Source organism: Amblyomma maculatum, chromosome 3 (genome assembly GCF_055883805.1).
Source record: "Amblyomma maculatum isolate TAMU_Amacu chromosome 3, ASM5588380v1, whole genome shotgun sequence".
Taxonomy (NCBI): domain Eukaryota; kingdom Metazoa; phylum Arthropoda; class Arachnida; order Ixodida; family Ixodidae; genus Amblyomma; species Amblyomma maculatum.
The window spans coordinates 204,324,578-204,348,379 of record NC_139346.1 but is presented as its reverse complement, the minus strand read 5'-3'; the positions used below and the strand labels follow the sequence as shown (position 1 = coordinate 204,348,379).

The following is a 23,802-nucleotide window of genomic DNA, read 5'->3' as shown; positions in this document are numbered from 1 at the left end:
TGTGTCTCGTTGTTGTTGCGCTGTTTTTTCACTATTGGATAACCAACACGCCCAAGCAGCCATTGTTGCAAAGTGAACATTAAGGGATAAGAACATCTCATCAGAATTAGGTGCTGCTAACGAAAGATGTGTAGCATGCCACAAGTGTGTAAGCATAAGACATAAACACAAACAATAAAATAGCCTTTTAGAGAGAAGATAACTGCTAACAATGCATGAATAAGCAGAACACAGTGCACGAAACTAGCTCAAGTCATTCATGAAAATGGCATTGGTCCTATATTTTTTTTTCACTGTTGTGTTTCTCACTGCATTCCACAATGGCCACTTTCCCCCCACTTTCCCTCTCAATCTTACTCCAATTGCTTTGGAAGATGCCCAGCTGGGTAGCTATTATTAGTGCATGTAGTGACAATATCTGGCCATCTCTGCACCACAATAATGTGCATTGCAACACTGTGCCAGCATTTCTGAAAATACAGCCTCAGTTTTCAAGCCCCCAGTCAACGAGCGGGAGAATTATGCACATATACGTGGATTTTACTCTTGTGGGGATACAATCCCCTGACCCATTATAATGGCCACGTGTAATTATCATGAGAGCTTAAGCGTGTGCTGCTCAGGAGGATGGCGAGGATAGGGCACACTGGTCGTCCCCCCACTGCTTCCCAGTCTCCCGCAGCGACACAGTCACGAGTTTCCCCCTTTTCTATCGTCGTAACCTGGCGATTTCTCAACAGTCTGAGACCAGTGCGTCTTTCGCGACTCTCTCGAGTTTTTCAGCGGGTGATTGCGCACGCACACGGTTGATACTTTCCAGCGGGGAGACTGTCGCCGTAATTGAATTGCCCGGTCATCGTAAGCACTGACCACTGCGGGCCATGAGTGTGAAGCCATGCGTGGTGAACAGAACGTACGTTCTCTCCTTTTCACGTGTGCTTCCCCATTTTAGTGGGTTTCTATTTCACCCCTATACGTGAGCGGGATGTTTGCTCGCTACGGCAGTTGTATTTGAGTGCTGGATTTTCGCCATGTACTCTGACAGAATAAAACCTGCTTGAGTATGTAACTCTGTGTTTGTCCTCTGGCCTGAACCCGCAGCAGTGGCGACTTCTCGCACCACGGGTTGGGGAGTCTCAGCTCTGTCTGTTAGTGCTGCCATGGCTATAAGGTGACTTCCCCGTCTAGCCCCCTTTGGTGCGTTGTTTAGAGTGATGCCTGTATACTGTTATTACTCTGTAGACGGCAGCATATGACACGTACATGCACGCACGGTGTCGACACTGGCCCCATCAACTCACCGCCAACACAAGTGCGACAGTGCTTTGCCCTTTCCAAACTGGTAAGACAGCTAGCTGCCCCTAAGCCTAGTAAGCCAAGACATCAGTTGGTTCTCCAACTGGCAAGGGGGCACAGACAGTTGTTCTCGCTGCTCAGCGCGCCTATCTAAAAATTATAGCCCTTGTACTGAGTGCCCGAACAGTGCATAATGGACAGCAAGATCAAATTATAGAGCAGCTCTTCATTCCTGGCGAAGTGATCTCTCCTCTCGTTTGTCTTGCTTGTAGGTCCTATATATCTGGCCCTACTTTTGTGCAAGTGTTCCCACTGGAACCTGGAAGCTGCTAAGAGATATGGCTTTGCTTGCTCGAATGTGTTCCACCTGTATTTTACACAAAGGTGACACTGTGTGGGTGATACCAACTTTTCATTAATCACAGTTCAGAAAATCCAGGCAAATTGAAGTAATGATGTTAAATTGCACCTAAAAAAGATGGAGACCATAATACGCTTCTTAATTTGTGAGCAGTGTTTGTTCTCAAAGAGGCCAGTAGTTAACGCAGAGGAATTTAAGTTTGGCACCAAAATATGGAAGTCCCTGTATATATTTGTGAATATTCAAACAGAAAATAAGAATCACAAAGCTATTAATTTTTTTACCTTGGCTAATGTAGAAAGACTCAAAATCAAATCAAGCTTATTTAATTGTATTAATGTGGTTATGAGGAATATTTGAAGCAGGATTCCCTCTAGTTAATAACTGTACTGGGAGCTTCCTTCCATATAACTCTCTACACATTAAACTTACCAAACTATCAGTTCAGTTCAGGCGTTCAGTCGTGTCCGACTCTTCGTGACCCTATGGACCATGTCACGCCACGCTTTCCGGTCTCTCACTATCTTCTTAACATCACATAGCTTCATCTGCAATGCCTCGAGAATGCCATCTAACCATCGCGTTCGCTGCCTACCCCTTCTCCGGTGACCCTCAACCTTTCCAAACATCAAATCTTTCTCCAGCGACTCCTCTCTTCTCATCAGATGACCAAAGTAGCTGAGCTTTAACTTTAGAATTTGACCCTCCAATGAGCAGTCAGGGTTTATGGTCGACAATATCGACTGATTTGATCTTCTGGCAGTCCAAGGAACTCTTAAGAGTCTTCGCCAGCACCACAATTCAAACGCGTCAATTCTTCGGCGGTCAGCCTTTTTCACAGTCCAACTCTCGCATCCATACATCACAACTGGAAAGACCATAGCACGGGTTATACGGATCTTGGTTGGCAGACTAATGTCTCTGCTCTTTACTAGGCGGTCAAGGCTAACCATTGCTCTCTTTCCCAGAAGCAGGCGTCTCCTAATTTCATGGCTGCAGTCTCCTTCCGAGGTAATCTTGGCGCCCAAGAACAGAAAATCTGTCACAGCTTCCACTTCTTGTCCATTGATGCTCCAGGACTTGATAGGGCAAGACGCCATGATCTTCGTCTTTTTAATGTTCAGTTTAAGCCCGAACTTCTCATTCTCTTCTTGTACGCGCATCAGAAGTCTCTTGAGTTCCACTTCACTTTCTGCCATTAAAGTGGTATCATCCGCATATCTAAGGTTGTTGATACGTTTTCCAGCAATCTTCACTCCAGCTGAAGACTCGTCCAGACCGGCCTTCCTCATGATGCACTCTGCATATAGGTTAAATAGGCAGGGCGACAGTATGCAGCCTTGCCTCACCCCTTTCTCAATCGGAAACCAATCAGTAAGACCATGCCCAGTTCTGACTGTGGCCTCTTGCCCTTCATAAAGGTTCCTGAGGAGACAGATGAGGTGAATTGGAACTCCCATCTCTTGAAGAGCTTGCCACAATCTGCTGTGATCTACGCAGTCAAACGCTTTCGCATAATCAATAAAGCAGTAGTAAATGGGTTTCTGGAACTCTCTTGCTTTTTCCATGATCCAGCGAAGGTTGGCAATTCGGTCTCTAGTTCCTCTGCCCTTGCGAAACCCAGCTTGCACGTCCGGAAGCTCCCGATCCACATACTGCTGCAGCCTACCTTGCAGGATTTTTAACATCACCTTGCTAGCATGCGAAATAAGCGCGATCGTGCGGTAGTTGGAACAATCTTTGGCACTGCCTTTCTTTAGAATGGGGATGTATATATAGGTTACACTAATCCTTTTCAAGTAAAGAAATTGTAGATACGTATGTGTACAACAGACAATGCAAAAGAGGAAGTAACAGGATACTCACTATCTATTGACTGTGCTGGTGGCTGACACAGCATCGCCATTTGGTGCCAGCACGTTCACATGTGCAGTTCCTTTATCGTCGACAACATGTGTAGCAGGCTCATAAAAGCTTGGCTCATGTGTCTCAAAGTCTGAAATTTTAGACCTGAGAGAGTTTGCGTAGTCTCTTGACAGCATCATTTCTACGACCTATGATGAAGGAAAAATAATTGAGAGGACAATTAAGTTCTGCCGTTGACAATATGTATGAAGAGACAGCATCGATGGCTCCCATCGAGTGCTCATTTTACAGATCCTTGTTTGCGCACATGCACTTTGCTACTCGCTGAATAACTAATCCCTTGATTTGTCCTTGTGCTATCTCGCTCTTCTTATCATAGAGTCTACCATATTATCTGAAAGACCGCCAGACAGATATAAAGCCTCGCTTTATAAAACCATAAAAATGTGCCTGCACAGCCTACAAGCCTACAAAAGTCATAGAATGAAAAGAAGAAATACCTGTTACTCAAACTTGTACTGATAAACCAAAACAAATGTTCACGGTCTCAACAAAGCAAAGCTAAGACTGTGTGTGTTAACATCCTCCAGCATGACATCTGTCTTCTCAACAAGACTCGCAGGACTGTGTAAGTAAAATGCCCCATGCCCATGGGACTAACTTACACTGCTTGTGTTGACAAAAGCATCATCACCAAGATACGTCCGCTTTGCATAAGCAAACTTTAAGGCTTCGACGATGCGATGGTACATGAGGGCAGTATCATCCACGTTGCTGGTGGCATTGTTTCCACTATACCCATAGCCGGCCAAGATGCCCACAGCCAGGGAGAGGACTGGTCCACTGCCAGGTGGCGGCACACTATACATTACATGCTCTCCAAGCAGGGTGTACTTGGTGGCTGGTTTCACATGTGCCTGGTAGGACTTTAGGTCCTGTTCTGTTAAAAGGCCACCTACGAAGTAATCCAAGAAGGGAAAGAATGTAAATTTTTTTTTCAAATAAAGGCTTATTCAGATGACAGTAGGTAATTTAGCTGTTTCCGAAAAATTACTAAATATAAACTATTGTAAGCAGCGAAACAAATTGTGCAAAAAGTGTGGCTGAAAGTACAGGTTCACTACGTCAAGGTCCAGTGTTGCAGACTTCATTTGCAGCCAGCAGCTAAACATGTGATATGTTTTAGTGCAAAAGCACTACTTCACAACCAGAGCTGCAAAAGCCAAATTGGATGTATGGCCAGCCACTGAATTAAGTGATCTTGTCAGCCTAGCATACCTTAGCCTAGCAAAAGCACAGCAACAATGTAGCAACAGTCAAAACAAAAAGAACTTCGGAGCAGAGCAGTTGACCACACAGTGCTTTACTGCCACTCTCTCGCACTATGCTTCGCATGTCTTCAACTTCCGTCCGCATAGTATGAATCCAAACACAATGCTATCGTATTACTGCTTTAAGATGCTTTAAATGTGAGAGACCGTTTGATTGATGGACTTGGCTCAGTCAAATTTTGTTGGCTAGTATAACTTCGTGCATTTCTAAAATTGAAATTTAAAAGTTGAACTGACATATGTTTAAAACTGGCTTGGCCTATACGTAAAATTTTGTGGGCCACTACCAAAATTATCTTGGAAAGTTCTTAAATGTGGATGGACAGTCAACATTTGACACTTTCGCATGATACAAAGTTGGTTGGCAGAGTGAAAACGGTGTCATTTTTATACCATATGATGGCAATGTCATTCACCTTGCAGGAAAACTTCTAGCTACCACACTAGAGCAATTGATGTTTTCTATAGCAAGCTTCTACAGCAAAGTCCAGTACTCAGAGTACTCTTTTCAAGCTGCTAAAGACTATATGAGGAAAAGGGGGCTTCAGTTTCAGATGTTGGATCTTCAGGAGGCAAGCAGAAGTTTGTAATGCCATTAGTACAAGGTTGCGGGACTAGTGAACTCTGTGCTAGCATTAATCTCCATGACTGTACTCTTATCACATGCCTACATGACCACCCAGCTAAATTCCCAAAGGCAGTACAACAGATGATGGAAACCCCAGTCAGGAATTACTGGTTACTTCTGCTGCATTCTGCTAGAGAAACAGTTCCATCAAGTAAATGATGTCACTAACCCATTTGCTGCACATCTTGGATGAACTTTTTCCCAAGCTCGCCTGAGTAAAATTCTTCAGCTCCTTTCTCGGCAATCTCCTGGAGTGTGTTGGCGAAGAGTGGCCGCTTGATGATCTCTCCTTCTTTGAATAATTCATTGGTGTCATTGTTGAAGAACGATTCCCTGCATCACACGAACAGCACTAGTCATGCAATGACATGCACTCTGAAACAGATGGCCCCATCGTGGCTCTTTCTGCCACTTCATCATAACCACTTTGCCACCTGACTGATAAAGAATCAAACATCCTCTGCATAGTTACTTAGAACCACAAGACAACTTTTGGCTGCTCAAACAATGCTTAAGAGGAGCTGCTGAGACACACTAGTCAAGGACCACAGATGTCACTATTCCATACCTTAAGAATTCGGTAGACCAAAAGAGATATTTCAGCGTGATCCAATATACGCAGGTGTAGCATGTGCATTTACATTGCATAGCAACAGCCATGTGTATTTACTGAGAGGTATAGTCCCACACAGAGAACTGCACCCTTTCTACTTCAATGTGATGCTGTCAGAGGGACCCTCCTGTTCTTCCCTTTTATTTACAGCCAAGAGGACTTCCTTCCACAGAACTGAGGAAGCATGGCTTCCTGGTGCTGCTCTGCACAGAGCTGGAAGAGGCATATCTCTCGTGCAGTCTAAGGCCATCATCTTAAACTCCATTTTTAGGCAGTGTGAGCAACTGATTGGGCTTATAGTGGAGCTAACCAAACTGAGGTATTAAATGGTTTGAAGCCCCACTACTGCAGCTCTTCCCTTTCCTTATTGCTGAACACATATGCACAAGTAATGTTGGAGAGGGTTTTTCCTTTCTCTGTAGAACAGTTTGCTGTGAAAAATAAATGCCTCTTATTCTAGACCTACACCTGGAACCTTTGGTCTTAATTTCCCATGGTTGCTAATCAACACGCTGCAAAGCACCAGAACTCACGCTGCATGGTCTGGTGGTGGGCTGTGACAGATGCCCATAGGCTCACAGGTGCATGCCATTATACTAGCTTGTTGTGCAATAAATGACTGTGAAACTGCCCTCTAAAGAACCCTAGAGGGAATGAAAATCTCATAGTGAAGCCTTTTGAAAGCAGAACTGCAGTGACATCAATGCATACTAGCCATCTAGTGAACTGTAAGCTTACTTTAATGAAGGCTCATTGAGGACTCCTTCCTGCTTCTCTTGAAGCTTGCTGGCAAGATGCTTGCCCACTGGAAAACCGTCCCTACAGAGCTGGATTGTCGGCTGAACAAGCTCAGACCAGGGAAGCTTGCCATATTTTTGGTGAGCTGCGTGGTAAGCTTTCAGCTCGCCGGGAACCGCAACAGAAAGGGGACCTGCAAGCCATGATGGGACATGTAAGCAAACACACATTACTCTGTTGCAATTATATTTGTATGCACCAAAAAGTCCTAACTGAAACAAAACCTGAATCACTATACCATACAGAAAAGTTTACTATACCATGCATTTTACTATACCAATTTCACTATACCATGCAGAATTTTGCCAACAAAAATTCATTAGATCAAACCATGATAAAATGAACATGAACATTACAAATTACTGGCTATATCAAACTATTCTAAGTATATTTAACAAACACATGCAATTCCTACTTTATAAATTGGATGCACTTTGTTAAGAAAAAAGATATATTGAATTTCCAGACCCAAGTGCTGCTTGGTGGAATTGCAGACGGCAGGCTTCATCTCAGTACATAAGTAACCAGTGGTGGTGGTGCAGAGAGCGTTTGCACTAGTCCATATATCTTACATTATAGGATTATAGATATAGTGGCAGAAATTGTTAACGTGGCAGTTAGCACGGGTTCATGCCTTTCGCACCTGCCTACAGCACTGGGGAAGCAGCAGTGTGGACGGTTGCAGCTTTGTAGCCATGGTTTCATACAGTTCACTTTGGCTGTCATCAAAATGGTACCATTTCATGCACCACCCGGCTGTGATGCAGAAAAGATACTCTGATGCTTGGAGTGCCTCCTGACATCTCTGCGGGTTCTCAGTGGTGCGAGGGTATGCCAAACTATCTGGTTCTCATTTTTTTGTGGTCACCAGAATCACTGCCAGTATTTTCAAAAATGTCAATAAAACTTGGAAAAAGGCCTTCCCATTTCTCTACAGTAAGAGAAAACTCGAGTCTACTATTATTATTAAGTGCCACACTGAATTTCTTCATTACAGAAAATAGTCCGCTGTTGCTACCTTTTCTTATATTTTTTTCAGTTGTATTTTACTATAGCAATGATCGCCTGTGTTTGTCTCTTCCATGACAAAATCGTACTGCTTTTGTGCAAGTTCTTCATGAATTTGTATTACAGATTTTGGCTATATCAAACTATGTCGACATCTAGCAATCAAGAGCATTACAAGCTCAAAGTTTTTCCTAGAAGAAAACCATATCTACTTGCCTGATCTGATAGCTGAACTGTTCCCAATAAACATTTCGGCTGTGGTAGCGAGGGGAGCAGCTTCTCTGCCATCGATGACTTCCGCTACACCCGTGGCACTGCATATGTCCGCAAAAACAAAGAGTGAGTTTACATGCATGTTATAACATGAAGGAAAGGGGCATGCTTTTACACAATACACCTAACTTGTGGTGAAGCATGTCAGCAGAGCGTAAGTATATGTACTGCAAATGCAAATGTCCTTCACTGCTTACTGCACTGTTGGGGCCCAAAGGTTAGCCGTTGTTGCATGAATCGGAGTTTGTAAACAAGGTTTGCTGCAGCTAAAATCGCACACCTAAGGTTACCGATTTTCACAATATATGACTGAGCACAGAAAATTCTTGAGGATAGGAGCTTCCCTTCATGCAAAGGTGCTGATCAATATGAGCAGTCTGAAAATGCTAGGTGTCTACACACAGAAAATTGCAGCCATTAGACCAATTCCACTAAGCTCATTGAACAAGTTTCTGCAGCATCCAGATGTCAAAAGGGAGCAACGTCTATGTTACCAGACTAGCTCACCAGGTGTGGTTGGTTTGTGGGGTTTAAAGTCCCAAAGCGACTAAGGCTATGAGAGATGCCGTAGTGGAGGACTCCGGAAATTTCGACCACCTTGGGTTCTTTAACGTGCACTGACATCGCACAGCACATGGACGCCACTCCGTTTCGCCTCCATCGAAACGCAGCCACCGAGGCCGGGATTCGATCCCGCCTCCTTGGGCACAGTAGTCGGGCGCCTTAACCGCTGCGCCACCCTGGTGAGGCTAGCTCACCAGGTGTGCATCACAGTGGTGCACGACCACCTTGAAACAAAATAGGCAAATTTAATTTTTCTGAAGGGATGAAGGTGTTACCCTTGAAATTGTTTGTAGTACTGAATGCTGCTTGACATGGACAGTATAAATGTATAGTTGCCACAAGAACCTGCATTACAGTCAAGAAGCATTACAGCACCAACAAAATGCATGCAAAAGGTTTGTAGCACTCACTTTGTGTAGACTGTGATGAACACACCTCCCCCGAGCCCCATGCTCTGTGGATTCACCGCACCATTGCAAAACAGGAGGGCGATGGCAGCATCAACTGCAGACCCACCTTTTTTTAGGATTTCACTGCAAAAACAGAATGCAAATGAAAACAACCACCTCAGTACCCAACATTCAGTTAAGCACTCATGTGCAACTTCAGCACATATGAACATACAGATCGATGCAGCAATGAACTGCCTTGAATCCATTTTAATTTAAAATTTTACATGAAAGTGAAGAGGAGTGGCAGTCATCTTTGCAAACACCAGAATAAAAATACAGTAAGGGGATGCCTACAGAGGAACAAGGGGGGGGGGAGAGTTGTAAACACAACTTCGAGGCCGTGTATATATGAAAATCACTACTAGAGTTTATAGCGACCCTTTTCACTGCCCTCTTCTCACTAGGTGTGTAGCACCGCAGAGCTAGAAGCCCATGCTACCGGCTTTTGCATTTGTCATCCCATCATGGCAGTGCAAGCCTGCAATGCAGAACTGGAATGCTGGCAGTGAGCCTTTGTAGCTCCCACAGGCTGCACGAATCTAGAGTGAATATGCTTGTTTTTGAACTATGAACTCCAACTGCGAAATTTCTCGGAGGTACAAATGTGAATCAAACCGTTATATCCTGTTCAGCACGTGGGAATAGCCCAGTCAGGAGGAGGAAGAATAGCTGCAGAGCCGTGTCACCTGTTTGACTTTCGAGCATATCTGGCAAAGATATGCTCGATATGAATATGGTGATAGGTAAAAATAAGCAGAGGTTTAACATAGTTAAACCTGCACGGTATTCAGCGAAAGCATCACAGCATATAGTGCACTTGGTGGAACTTTTTATTAACGTGAAAGCGTTACTTCGCTATGTTCACAAATTTCTGTCCGCAGACCCTGTCCCCAGACCCTGTCCCCAGACCGCGTCCCCAGACCGCGTCCCCAGACCGCGTCCCCAGACCGCGTCCCCAGACCGCGTCCCCAGACCGCGTCCCCAGACCGCGTCCCCAGACCGCGTCCCCAGACCGCGTCCCTAGACCGCGTCCCCAGACCGCGTCCCCAGACCGCGTCCCCAGACCGCGTCCCCAGACCGCGTCCCCAGACCGCGTCCCCAGACCGCGTCCCCAGACCGCGTCCGCAAAATCGTGTCCACAGCAGTTGCGGGTAATTGAGAAGTGGTAGAGGTTAATCAGTGGTGTCAATCGATAGAGGCTGACGTAATGTTGCTGCAGAAAAAATAATTAGGCCAATAAGTTAATTAGGTAATTAATTAGAATAACTGGTTCACAGGAAAGGCACAGTATCTGCCCAACTTGTTCTGTGGACACCTGAACCCAGCCGTAAGGGAAGGGAGGAAGGTTAGAGTGAAAGCGGAAAGAGAAACGGGTGTGTAGTCTATATGATGTCAAGGATGTGATGTCACGCAACTGGAAGTAGAGCCAAAACAAAGGGCATAGGAAGGGATTGGCACACAATTTGGAAGTACCAAAGACTAAAAGGGGTAAACAGGAAGTTAATTAATGTGAGCTAGAGGATGTGACGTCACGCAACCAGAAGTAGAGCCAAAAAAGGGCATAAGAAGGGATTGGCGTGCAATTTGAAAGTACCAGACTAAAATGGGCAAACAAGAAGTAAATTAAGCTACTAGACGCAACCAGAAGCAACCAACAGCAGCATCCGTGCTTTCGCATTACTCGGATATAGATTCTGCAGTGCTCTTTAATTTTTCATACACAGAAGTCACGGCTGTTTACGTGACATCACTCACGTGATGAATGACATGCTCCCAAAAAGGATCAAGGTCATGACCTTGTTGTGCGACACCAAAGGTCTACAAGGTTGGTCTGAAGGACTTAGCTATGGTGTGACTTCTAGCTACGTGTAACCTCTAGCTAGGTAAAGGTTAAACTTACTGGCATGCGAAGACAGACAAACTAGTGTAGTGAAGCTTTTGATTGAAAAGTGCCAGCGCAGCAAAGCCCTTCATTTGTTGAGACTATAGTCAGATAAAACTAAGCAAATGTCACTCAAAGAAGGTTCTACAAGTTAATGGCTTTGAATGGTTCTCATGGTGTCGTGGTTAATCCAAGTTGAAAATCACAGGTGAATACTTGATGTGTCCATGAGACAGTATTGACTGCAACGGCATGAAATCAGTCGCTAAATGTCCTCCTAGGGTATTATCTACTGTGTTCTTGAGTTTGTCCGACTGCATGGTGGGGAGAGATGCTAATGAAAAGGAGATGACAGGACGGAACTAGCTTTACCCGATGAGACACATTCAAGCCAGCCACATCTTGGATATGATTGCAATATAGATGTCGTCTAGATGTCTGGCTTTTCCCCCAAGTTTTCCATGTCTGCCAAACAGGAAGATACCAGAGAGAAATAAGGCAAATGCCTGCGAATTCTATGCTTCCCCTCCAATATTAAATCACTATATTGTGCAAGTAAAAACAGAAAATAAGGCAAACTATTTGTCAAACTATTTCAATGCGAAAAACTCTGAATTGAGATAAATGGGTTTATACAATGGTGAAGTACTGTATACAAATGTATGAAATTCCTGCATGCATACCTGCCAATAGGCGCGCAGGGCTCCCCGTCAACTGTGACGGCTGCCTGCCGGTACTCTCCCAGCTGCGAGGGTGACGACTGGAATGTGAAGTTTGAGTACCGTGCTCGCTTCTCACTGATCAGTGGCAGACCCAGCACCAGCGTAGTCACAATGGCCACCAGTGCCAGCACCGCAACCACAGCTACTATTATGCAGTCCCGCTTCGTGAAGCTCGTGCTGCAAAAGGACACAGCACACTGTCAAGTGACACATTGATGAAACCTCACTGCAGTCCTCGTTCTATATTGTTTCCAACACATTAGACCTATCCCACCACGCAAAGCTTGATGAATGGTTCTAGCTTCGAGTGCAATATCTGGACTTGCACTTCTCACAGAAAGCTATATATGCATCTAGGGCAGTTAAAAATTTAATTCCTGGTTAATTATTTCAGCTTGCAATAGGCTGCATGTAGTACTATTGCTTCCAGCAAATCAAGACCCACAAAACAATGAGCACCCCAAGCACTCACCAAAAAAAAGACAACGAATGTCCCAGTCACTGTACAACATTTTTCAAATGCTTCCAGACCGTACAAGCAGGAGTACAAGCAATAAAAAATTGGTTCCATTAAGAATCTACAAATGTTTTTCCGGAAGGAAATATTTCGGTTAAAAAACTTTTTTCCCTAAAAGTTAATGGAACCAAGGTTTGCAACAATACAAACTGCATGCTTCATAAGCCAAGGGGCAAGCAAGGTGTTGCCCTTTTGCTTTTTTTAATGACCAAACAAGAATTTCGTTTCAACAGCCAAAGGAAGAGGTTGGCTCTGAATCTCTCTGCACAAGGTGTCAGGCACGCGGGCTGGGCCGCCGCCTCTCTCCCACAGGCTGTGGCGGTGGTCTGCCTTTTCTGGCACCTTCTCAGCACATGCCTGCCTCAGAGAAAGCTAACTGCAGGTTTTAATCACGTCCTCATGGATTATCCCAATGGTGGATGCAGAGAAAATTAGTTTCCCTGCTTGTTCTTTTGTCTGCAGATAAATAGATTTTTTTTATTTTTTATTTTATAAATACATACCGTCAGGATTAAAGTTTTCCTCAGATAATGTTATTTAGTAAAAAGCCACTCACCAAAGATAATAACATCCCGTACAAGACAAGCACATATTTAGAGCTCTGAACCGGTGCACTGGGTTGAGAGTTTAATACATTTGAGATTCATTACTTGCTGACAGGGCCGATGTAATCGTAGCTTTGAGGCAATCTATCGCCAACAAAGAAATAAGCTTTGCATAGTTCTAGATAATGAACCCCACAATAACCCAATAAGTAACTGATAACACACTAATCTAAATGCTAAATCATCATACTGCCTCACACTATGTAAGAGGGTTCTTTAGGACAAATTTCAACAACGCATTATAAAATGCCTAAAAGAAGTGTACTGACTCCTGAGGCCGGACAAAAGCAGCAGGCAAAGCATTTGTTCAGAAGTAGCAAAGAAAGCATGCAATGTCCTTAGTAGTGCATCCCCTGGACGTCCCTTGGTGCATATACTAAAAGAGCCTGAACTATTTCAAAAAATACGAAAAAATCTGCTGGTGACCTTCAGTGCTAATTATACTAGCTATTCAACTAGCTATTCTTCATGACAGCTGAATTTCATCAGCTCCAGTCAAACATATGAGCTGATGCCGAGGTAATCAATTTAAGTCAAACAATAAGCTTTTATCACCATGACCACTGCCCTAAATTATGCATGAAGAGGTCAGAAACACTGCAGACAGTTACACTTAAGGCACTTAAAGAAAACAGATCTAAACTAGCATAAAAGAAAATTATGCATATTTAAAGGTAAAACGTAACTTGCTCTTCCAACATTCCGCCACTCATCCGGGCTGCTAGAGAAGCCTTTCACACAGATAGTATTTAAAAGATATCTAGTGTGACAAACTACTATATTACTACTTTTATTTTTATTTTTTTGATGAAATCGAAGACTATGTGACCAATGACACCTTCTGCCGGGGCAGAACTGATCAAACACTGCAGTGCCTGCCAAACCAGCAGGCGGCAACCATGTAGCGAGGCGCCTGCACGCGTGTTGAGGTCGACTGACCACAAAGCCAAAGCCCGAGCTGCTTTGTCAACTGCCGATTAGTAGCGTTGCAGATAGGATCGATATCCCAATTGGCGGGTCTTCACCGGGCGAATTCGTACTCGCGCTGTCGTTAGATAAGGTACGTTGAACAATGGTCAGCCTGCAGGGTTTCGAGCCTTGCTGTACGCTCGCTCTCGCGATGAGAAGCTGAAGATAACACAAAAAGGGGCAATGATTGTAAGGGACCAATCAGCAGGTGCTGCAATCATCCGAGGAGGGATATGCCTCGTGATTGAAGGATGCCCATACCACTGCATTTTTAGTACAAAAAAAAAAAAACACATCTTAACACGTTCTATGGACCTTTGCAACGAGGGCCTCCTAGGCGTCACCATATTGCTCGCTGGGCTGTTGTGTGCGCCTGACGTCAACACGTCAGTGGAGGCGGCAGTAGAACCGGTTTGCAACAGTCCAGAGAGGAGGCGTTTCGACAACCTCCTCTCCCGATGCAAAGGTCTATTGGAAAGCGTGAAAATTCCACCCAGAATGCATATTTCAGAATTCAGCACAGCGACGCCCATCAGTACAATTTAGAGACATGCGGGTTTGATACCGCCCGTGGCGGCCGTGTTTAAATGGAGGTGAAAAGCACAAAAGCGATCTTAATAGCTCCAGGTGGATAAACTTCGTCAGTCCCAATGTTAATAGAACTAAGATCTATTTCTATTAACGTTGGTCAGTCCTCACTACCACTCATAGCCGATGTCGCATTGGGATGTTAAAAGCCTGTGCATACAACAAAATGCATGCACAGGACAGAACCGGTCCGTTGATGACACATGGCCGCCCGAGGACGCCACATGGATTGTCAGCTGTACAAAACAGTGAGGACACCGGTACAATGGTAATATCCTTGACAGACGAGAGGAAAGTTGGGTTTAGAGACCCCGCGTCAATGCAGACGAAAACTTTGCAGCCGTAATCCAACCGCTCTTCGTGCACGTATTTTTCCCATACTCCGCGCCCTCTAGAGCCACTGTGCTGCAGGAACATTCAACAGCGTTAAAAAACGTAAAACAAAGTACTTAAAACGGCGAGCTGAGTGAGTTGGTACATAGTTAAACAAAAATTAGTACACGAGCTGAAATGGTCAATAATCTGATTAACTGCACGATCTCGGAAACAGCTCTCTGCAGCCAAGGCTATGCGGGCGGAGTAGGAGCTAGGTGGTGGTGGTAGAAAACATTTATATAGGACAAATACAGGAGGTTATGCGTGAGCTGACCCTGAAGGGGCCAACCCTCACAAACACTAGGTGGAGGTCCCTAGTTCGGGACCCCAGTGGCGTCTGCCGCCGCTCGGGCTCGCCCGACTAAGGCCCGTTGGGCCTTCAGGTCGGAGCAGCCGAGCAGGGTCGCCTCCCAGTCCTCCCGGGTTGGGTTGGGGTGAGGGGGGATAACCGGATTTGAGGGGCAGGCCCACACCATGTGGTAGATGTCCGAAGACACCACCCCACAGTGCGGGCAGCTGCCAGAGAAAGCAGGGTCGAAGTGTTTTAGAGCTGCCGGGCACAGCAGTGTGTTTGTATAGAGGCGGAGTAAGAGCCGCTCATCCGCCTTTGAAAGGCTTTTACATGGGCGGGGGTAAAGGCTGTGGCTAGATTGGTAGTAATTTACGATATCTTTGAATGTATAAGCCGGATTAGGATCAGCGTCCTGGTCGGAGGGGGAGGAGGAGGAAACTTCCCGGAGAGAGAGCGCGCGGGCGGCGGCGTCGGCAGCCTCGTTTCCAGCCAGCCCCTGATGAGCAGGAGCGCGCGCATCGAGGCAACCTAGGGCGGCGCTCTCCTGTGTTAAGGATGGCGACAGTGAGTTAAGGAGCCCCAGGCAGGAGCCCGGAGCAGTCAAGTTGAAAACGACAGCGAGACGCGGCTTGAGGTAGCACCACAGACGAACAAGAACGCGGTGTTTGACCGGTCATCGACTGCGGTCAACGAGCAGACCAACGGGGACAGAAAAGGCTCAAGTGGCTCAGCACCGGCTAGTACTGCCAAGACGACCGTGCGGGCCTTCTCCCTCTTCAGTAGCCGGATGGATGAACAAAAGGAACGTTTCTGGCTACATTTCTCCCTCCGCGTGCCGACGGCGCGCGCGACATCTCCTTTGCCGCAGGTGTGCGCCCAGAACGTAAGCCACTGGTAGCAAGGGATATACGACTCTGGGGGTGGCCACCCTACCACTGGCAGACACTGTAGGGCGCTTCTTGCGCCGCCATCTTGACCGCCTCAAAGACTTCATTCAGTAATCAGGACACCCCTTCGAATACGGGCCCGCCCTTCACCTAGGGAGCCTACGGTAGACGAACTCTATAAAACTGAGTGCATCCGGACATTGGTGTTCCGATTCTAGTCATTGGTTCTCGATTGATTCGTCGAAGATGTAAATAAATACAGTCTTCTTCGTCCTTCAACTCCGTACTCCTTCGCTTGTCAGCACTTAACTTCTCTCCTGGGTGGAACGGACGTCGTCTTGTTTAAGAAATCATCCAGCGCGGTACCCGAATTACCCGAACCCCGCAGAGTAGTTCAGCCCCCATATATATGGCATTAGTTTACTCACACACACACACACACACACACACACACACACACACACACACACACACACACACACACACACACACACACACACACACACACACACACACACACACACACACACACACACACACACACACACACACACACACACACACACACACACACACACACACACACACACACACGCACGCACACACGCACGCACACACGCACGCACACACGCACGCACGCACAAATGACCACGTAAATTAGACAAATTAAGTTTGCATGAGGTACGTTTTCAGAACAAGTGCATTTGTGAAGGCGATATAATAGTAACGTACGTTATCACAATTGTGTACATATATTCAAGAGCAAGCTTCGCGAAATTCACATAAAGTTATAGCGGCTTTAGTGGCTTATTAAAAATAAAAAAAAGGTAGGAAAAGACTTTCCAGGGCACAGCCACTGTCACCTATTTTCGACACCCGAGCTGCAGCTGGAGGAAAGAACAAGGACATGGAGAGTACAGCGAGCAGAAGCACAGAAGGGAGCAATAGCTAGAAAAATTTAGAGGACGCTTAAGCTTCGCCTTCAAGAGTGGAACGCGATAGCGTTATTGCACCTCGTCGAGAAAACTTATTAAACGCAAGGGTATTGGGGCATCCTCGCACCGGTACCCGCGCGGCCCGAAGGGGAGAAGCGGGTGAGCGAAGATAGTGATCTAAAGAAAGGAAAGACGCTTGATTCTACAACCCGTGAGGGTGCACGGCGAAACGTCAGGGGCGAGTGGTGGGGCAGCGCCACACATTGCGAGGAGGGGTTATTCTGTGTTTGCCGCAAGATGGCTCTGCATGTGCGCAGAGCGCAGAAGAAATGTAGCGGAAACGTACTTCGCTACTCGTGTAACTGCGACTTCTGTAAGTAACATATGCTCATAATTACCGATATACACCGCAGTATAACGTTCTACGGCACGTTTCTAAGGCAACACCGCATTCACTAGAAGCGCTTTTGTACCGCTTTCAAGCATCGAACTCGTGGCTGAGTGGTAGCGTCTTCGTCTCACACTCCGGAGACACCCTGGTTCGATTCCCACCCAGCCCATCTTGAAAGTTGCTTTTATTTATGAAGTGCATGCCGGGATTTATCGCTCACGGCCAACGCCGCCGACGACACCGGCTTTTCTGCGACACGAGCTCCTTAACGCTCTCGCGTTAAAAGACGGGGGAGTTTTGTGCACCATATCCCACAGTATGTGTTGGACCTACATGCGGTTGTATAACAAACAAAAAACATCCAGAAATGCTTAAGCTTCGCCTTTAGCGTTAAGAGCATATACGCGACAGTTACTTTTAGCTACAATAAACGACGCAATGACTCGGCACTTTTTCGTTTTACTTTTTTAATTTATGTTTATTTACTCACAAATAAGCAATTAATTGTGCCTCAAGTATTAACCACGAATCATTCACACTTCACATCCATTATCTAGCTGGCACTTATCGATCAACTACACGCCCCCATGCCGACGACCCCGGACAATTTTCCTACCTCGCTCCGGACACCCGACAATACCCGGGCCGGAACTGAGGTACAGCGACGGCTTTTCGACCGAACGAGCTGCATATACGCTTTTACGTAATAAACATAAAATTTATACCATACGATAAATCCAACAGATATGTGGCTTTATGATGTGCACGTACGTGGCCCTTTAGGGTTCAGAATTAGCTTTGAGGCCCCGCCGCGGTGGCTGAGAAGCTGCGCTGAGCCCAAAGACGTTCATTACTATTTAAAGAGGTGGATAATCTAGCTTACGCTTCAGTGACGTGCGTTCACTAAATGAAACAGCATTCGCCTGCTACTTTCTGCTTATCGCTTTAACCCCATGTTTTCTCTTTTAAACGCGCGCCAGCAAAAGAACTTGATATCTCCCCCGACTGCCACTGCACTCCTTTGTCTCGTTACAACTTTCGGTCCACTTAATGTCCAGCCGCGTCACGTGAGAACGCTCGATTTGCGACAAATCAGGACATGCCTGTAAGAAAAAAAAGGAAACCCCGATAAGGGGCCGATGAGAATAAACGTGAGCACGGTACTCGATAACAGTGGATAACGAACAAGTCCTGTGCCCCTGGAAAGAATGCGACTGGAATAGAGAAAAAAATCAAATCTGTCATGCCTTCTCGGAGGAAGCAAAAAAAAAAGAATGGCAGCGTACTCTCGAATCTTTGAGTACAATTTAAAGGGGGGATACACCTGTCAACAAAAGCAGGCTATTATATTACCGTATCAGACATGCCCTAGACCGCTCGACAAATGCATGAACACGCGACATTGCGCATAATGACTTAATTGCACAGTGACTCATAGAACACTGAATGACGTAGGCATATTTACAGACGGTCGATGCGGCGGTTTACGCACTCACATTATAAGGCTCCTGTATACAGCTTCAGCTCTTACTATACATGCTACATCTTTGAATCTGATTTAAAAGTGGATTTGCGGAATACCCGATTGATGTCTACATTACTGATCCACGGTGAAGGCCATGGAGATTCCGGAGTCAGAAACGCCCACAAAGAATTCCACGCAGACATATACCATATGTCAATCATAGCGATAAATGAAGCTTGTTACGTTCGGTACAGCAAAATTGGGAGTTCTGCACGATGTTTACCGGTCCAACGTGTTCTTGCAGCCAGCTCCCATTCATCCACTCTTCCTTATATCCGGTCAGGTATTCCCCTAAGTACTGCACCAGAACCTTTAAGTTTCCTCATTTATACCAAATAACATAACATCGAATAACACACACATCTAATAACTATAAGGCTGTTTCCCGAAGGTTTTGTGATATACCGATGCAAAAGTAGCAAAAGTGAACTACCACTTTTACGGCTGTCTTATAGCTCAAACCAACACTACGAAATACCTATAGTTATTCATATCTGCATGACCTATTCTGGGCCAACGTAGACACAGGCAAAAACCACCAGAAAGCAGTTTCCCAGCATTTCAATCAGAAAGACCATAAGTTCAAAGAAATTAAATTATATATTCTCCAGTCAGGCTTTAAATCTGCAAGGGACTGAAAATATAGAGAGGCATATCTAATTAATAAATTTAGAGCATTGGAACCAGCAGGATATCTCTAAAGGAACGGTAGAATCTCTTAAGTATATTCCATCTGCATCATAACTATTCTAGAAAACAATACCACATAGCGTTAATTGTACAGTTTATTCACAACACATGTACACTCTATTCCGCTCCGCAATAGCATAAAGCTGCACATGTTTCTCCAAATGCATTTCCTCCTTATCACTTGTTACTTGAGTTTGTCCTCGAACTTTTTTTTTTTTGCATGTCAGTTGTGCTTTACTGTGCGGTTATTATTCTGTTATTATTATATTATTAACAAAGACAACAAAAAGACTTCCCGTTATACACTATTACCGCGTAGCGCTAGTCGTTACGCATTAGAACCGTCCCGTGTCGCGTCAAGGTTGGCGTCCGCGTAGTTAGCCATTAGCGCAAAATCCCGACTAGCCCACGAGGTCACGTTACAACCATATGATTTCGCGCGGGAATTTCAAACACCCCATACGGTAATGTTAGACGTGACGTCACACGTGGAACGAATGTGATTAAGCGCAACATGCAATGAGAGTCGAAGGTAACCGCACGTCTTAAAAGATTTAAATTGATAAAGTAACTGATTTTGTGAAATGAAACAAGAAATCGGATGGGATACAAACCCAAGATCCTCGGTCTGCGAGCGAGAGACGCCACCGACTAGGCCATGCAAGGCACGCCTGTGTGTCTTGTGAACAAACGAGGATTTGTGTACGTCGTAAAGCATATAACGCTATGCTAATGAGCACGTGCATAACTATAGGGAGGACAACAGACCGCAGTCGTGCTGTAAGCTTAAAGCGGAGCTTAAGCATCCCCCTAATATTTTAAAAGCTCGGGCTGCTTGTTGACCGCAGTTTTTACAGCTTATCAAAGCACTTACGATAACACACGCTTTGTGTTCCTTCGCTAGCACTGCAGCCACTTTCATCACTACGCATTGTGCGCAGGCCGACACAGATAGCCGCGACACCAGATATCCCCGCTGCGACGGAAAGCGGGGCGTTTGAACAGCCGAACTGAACGATGTGCGCGTAGGATTTTAATCCGATACGTTTTCAACTCACTTTTCTCACACGTGACATGCATATACTCAGCGGATATTTCGAAGCAGTTGAAGCACCATCTAAAAGTGATACATTATGAAAAATCCCGTTAATAAACAGAGCCGACCACAAAGTTTACATCAACCCGAGGCAGCCGTGAGGATAAAGAAACTGAGGTACACCGCGATCCACACCGACAGTGAAAGGCTTGAAAATAACGGCTTCGACATGTTCCAGATAGAGCGGCAAGATATTGCGCTATTGTCTCACGCCAGAGGCAGGACCACGGGACTTGTGCACGCGAAGCAGCCTTCGCCGATTTCAAGGCAGCCGATAAGCAACATCAAGGGAACAATCAGCCGACACGAGCTGTCGATGGTTATCATCGGCAATATTGCTCGACCAGCGCGGGTTCAAAGCGTGCCCTTGTCCCATGGGTACAGTGGAATGACGTCACCACCCTGTGTATACCAATTAATAATTGCGCAGCGACGTCATCATTGTTAAATGTTATCGGTATTGTAAAAAAGACGGACTTACGCTCGAGCCGCACGGCGATCGCCTATAGTTCACGCGCCTGGCTGGTCTCGCTGATCGCAGACTACTGTTACGCCTACTTCAGTCCACATCGCAGAAATAAACCCCTACCTTATAAAGTATGTTCACCCAAGCAAGGTCATGTGGTTCTCACTGAACGGAACAATTCGTTCTTGTCATGACCACTGCGTAGCACTGCACACTTTTAAAGATGTACTGATGATGCCAACAAGCGACCTTCGCAGAGGAAAAGCTTTCGAAGTTAGTGCCACCACTCATGGCTGCCCATTCCAGCACAACTCAATTCCTTACCTGGAGCATATCTTGCAGTGCATTTTTCATACGCTGCGAATGCAGCTTAGAAGCGGCATAACAGCAGGGAGTATCGGCTGTGTGACATCTACAGAAAACTTACGTTTTGTGTGTTGTGTTGGGTTTTATGGCACATAGGCAACTAAGGCCATCTTGCGCCAAACTCAGGGTAAAGCAGTTCTTGTTAAAATAACTCAATTAGCTTTACTTCTTTTAAAAAATCAAAAATAGAAGAAATTTCAACAATGGCATTCTCTCTTAGCAAAAGACTTGGATGAAATGGAATGTGTATTGTAGAAACACATAAAATGTTTCCTCCCGATTTCCTCATATTTCGTGCATGATATTAAAATGTGGTTTACTGTCAGTTGTTCGTTGCATGTCTTACATGTAGGTTTTTCTTGTTCGAGGAGTATGAAATTGTGTGTGAGATGTGTATGTCCAATGCGGAGGCGACACAGGATCACTTCAAAAAAGCGCTCTTTATGACTGGATGACTTCCATTCTTGAACTAAGTGTAGCTTGTTATTTGTTTAATTATCCCACGAAGCCTGCCATTTGGATCTTAGTTTAGTCATTATAAATTTTGTGCAGTCTTTACGGGGTATGTTGACGTGATTTATTTCAAAGTTTTGCGAGACTGATTCACATGGTCCTCCGAGAAAACGAGCACGCTACTGCCCCAAGCCGCATGAAAACTGCACCGTAGGGATGTGCTTCCAGCGGCCAAGCACTCATGACTGGAGAAAACTAAGCGGACTGCCGTTCAGTTTACAAAAGAAAAAATTCAGCAGACACGCTTAGGATCACATCTCTGCGGTTAAGTTTTTCTGCGGCTTGTGGTAGTAGCGCGTTCTCCGTTTTCTCGGAGAACCGTGTGAATCAGTCTCAAAACTTGGGTGCGCTGCTGCTGTCACACAGCCGACACTCCCTGGTGACGGCCTGCTGTTATGCCGCTGTAAGCTAGCTGTATACGTGTACAAAGGGGAATGCTCACTCGCGCGATGCTCTGCCGCCGCTCACGATTCCCGCACTTCCTCACGCGGCGCTTAGAGACTCTAGCGGTGCGTAAAGCCACTTGATAATTATCAAGGGACTTTAGCGGCGCGCGCATCGAGGCACCCTCTTTCGGTCTTCTCTGGCGGCGCCCTCTCCACTCATCCGCCTAATTCTGACAATACCCGCTGCACTAGGCCACACAGAGTAGTGACGTGATTAAGGCATGCAGTTAGATGTATACCAGTCGTCGCTTCGAATCTTTATCGCAAACTAGACTAGTAGATGCATGCCAATTAGGAAGAGAAATGGCATACGACGCCACCTGGAGATCTACAATTAGTACGGTTGCTTGACAATTTCGACACGAAAGAAAATCTGGCGCCACATGGAGCTCCGTTAGAGATGCCGTATGAACACTCAAATTTTACACAAAATATCGCACATAAAAGTCTCCCCGGCTATTCCTGGTTTTCCAGGTCTATAAGCACTCTGAAGTGGCTGCGCGATTGCGACCATTTGATATAAATCTGGGCGCATCTCCCGTTACTAAAAAGAAAAGTGACGAAATCGTGTTCAAGCAGTTGCGTGCCGGAATGTGAAAGCAGCACGCAATTTTTCTGTGAAAATGAAGCATTTCTTGCTCAGGAACGAAACAGTATATAGTTGAACTGATAAATCCATTTTGCAACCCGCTGTCGAATTAGTGCATTGGTGTTCTAATGGGTGCTTTTAGTTTTCTTTTCCTTTTGTCACTGTGTCGCTGCACTACCGCATACTGCATTTATTTCTCTGGTACGTTGATCAATTGGTCCCGCCACTATCCAATCATGCTATGGGACCAAACAACATGACGATGGACCAAACATGACGATGCAAGTGCCAGTAAAAAAAAAATATATGTTACCGTTATCAGGAAAGTTGCAGAGTCTTCGAAACTAGATTATTGCAAAGCCCACGCTAGAGCCTGGCTCGACAGGAACGATTGGATCATACAGCATCGACTCGGGTAAGATTGAGAAATGGCTGGCGTCAGATATCACGAGCGTCAATCAAGCGAGCTCCTTCAACAGTGTGAACACTGTGTCCGCAGCACTGTCATGAACAAGAGAGAAGTGCACACTAGCAGTACTGCACAAATTCGCCGTCGAACACTTCAGATGGAAAGAGGATCGGGGTACAAAAATGCTTGCACGTTCCCAGAACCGTGCTTGCCGCCACTCCTACAGCTGAAGCGCGGATGCATATGCAAGGTGCACGATAGGATCGATGCCAGGAGGAAGCCACAGCGTTTCACAAAGCCGGGACGCGGCCGGACTCCAGGGGAGCGCAAGAAGCGCGCACATGTCTTA

At 45.6% G+C, this 23,802-nt stretch overlaps 1 protein-coding gene across 2 annotated transcripts in view; it reads right to left on the bottom strand.

Annotated features, from left to right (window-relative positions):
* Window positions 1-23,802, bottom strand: part of LOC146197482 (scoloptoxin SSD14-like) — a 64,956-nt gene that overhangs the window by 7,217 nt on the left and 33,937 nt on the right. For both annotated transcript variants that reach the window (XM_084599321.1, XM_084599322.1), the window contains exons 2-8: window positions 11,756-11,971; window positions 9,149-9,271; window positions 8,118-8,215; window positions 6,834-7,026; window positions 5,652-5,815; window positions 4,189-4,478; window positions 3,524-3,711 (exon numbers count right to left, since the gene is read on the bottom strand). In XM_084599321.1, coding sequence (XP_084455447.1) covers window positions 3,524-3,711; window positions 4,189-4,478; window positions 5,652-5,815; window positions 6,834-7,026; window positions 8,118-8,215; window positions 9,149-9,271; window positions 11,756-11,971 — 1,272 coding nt within the window. The remainder of the gene's footprint in view (window positions 1-3,523; window positions 3,712-4,188; window positions 4,479-5,651; window positions 5,816-6,833; window positions 7,027-8,117; window positions 8,216-9,148; window positions 9,272-11,755; window positions 11,972-23,802) is intronic.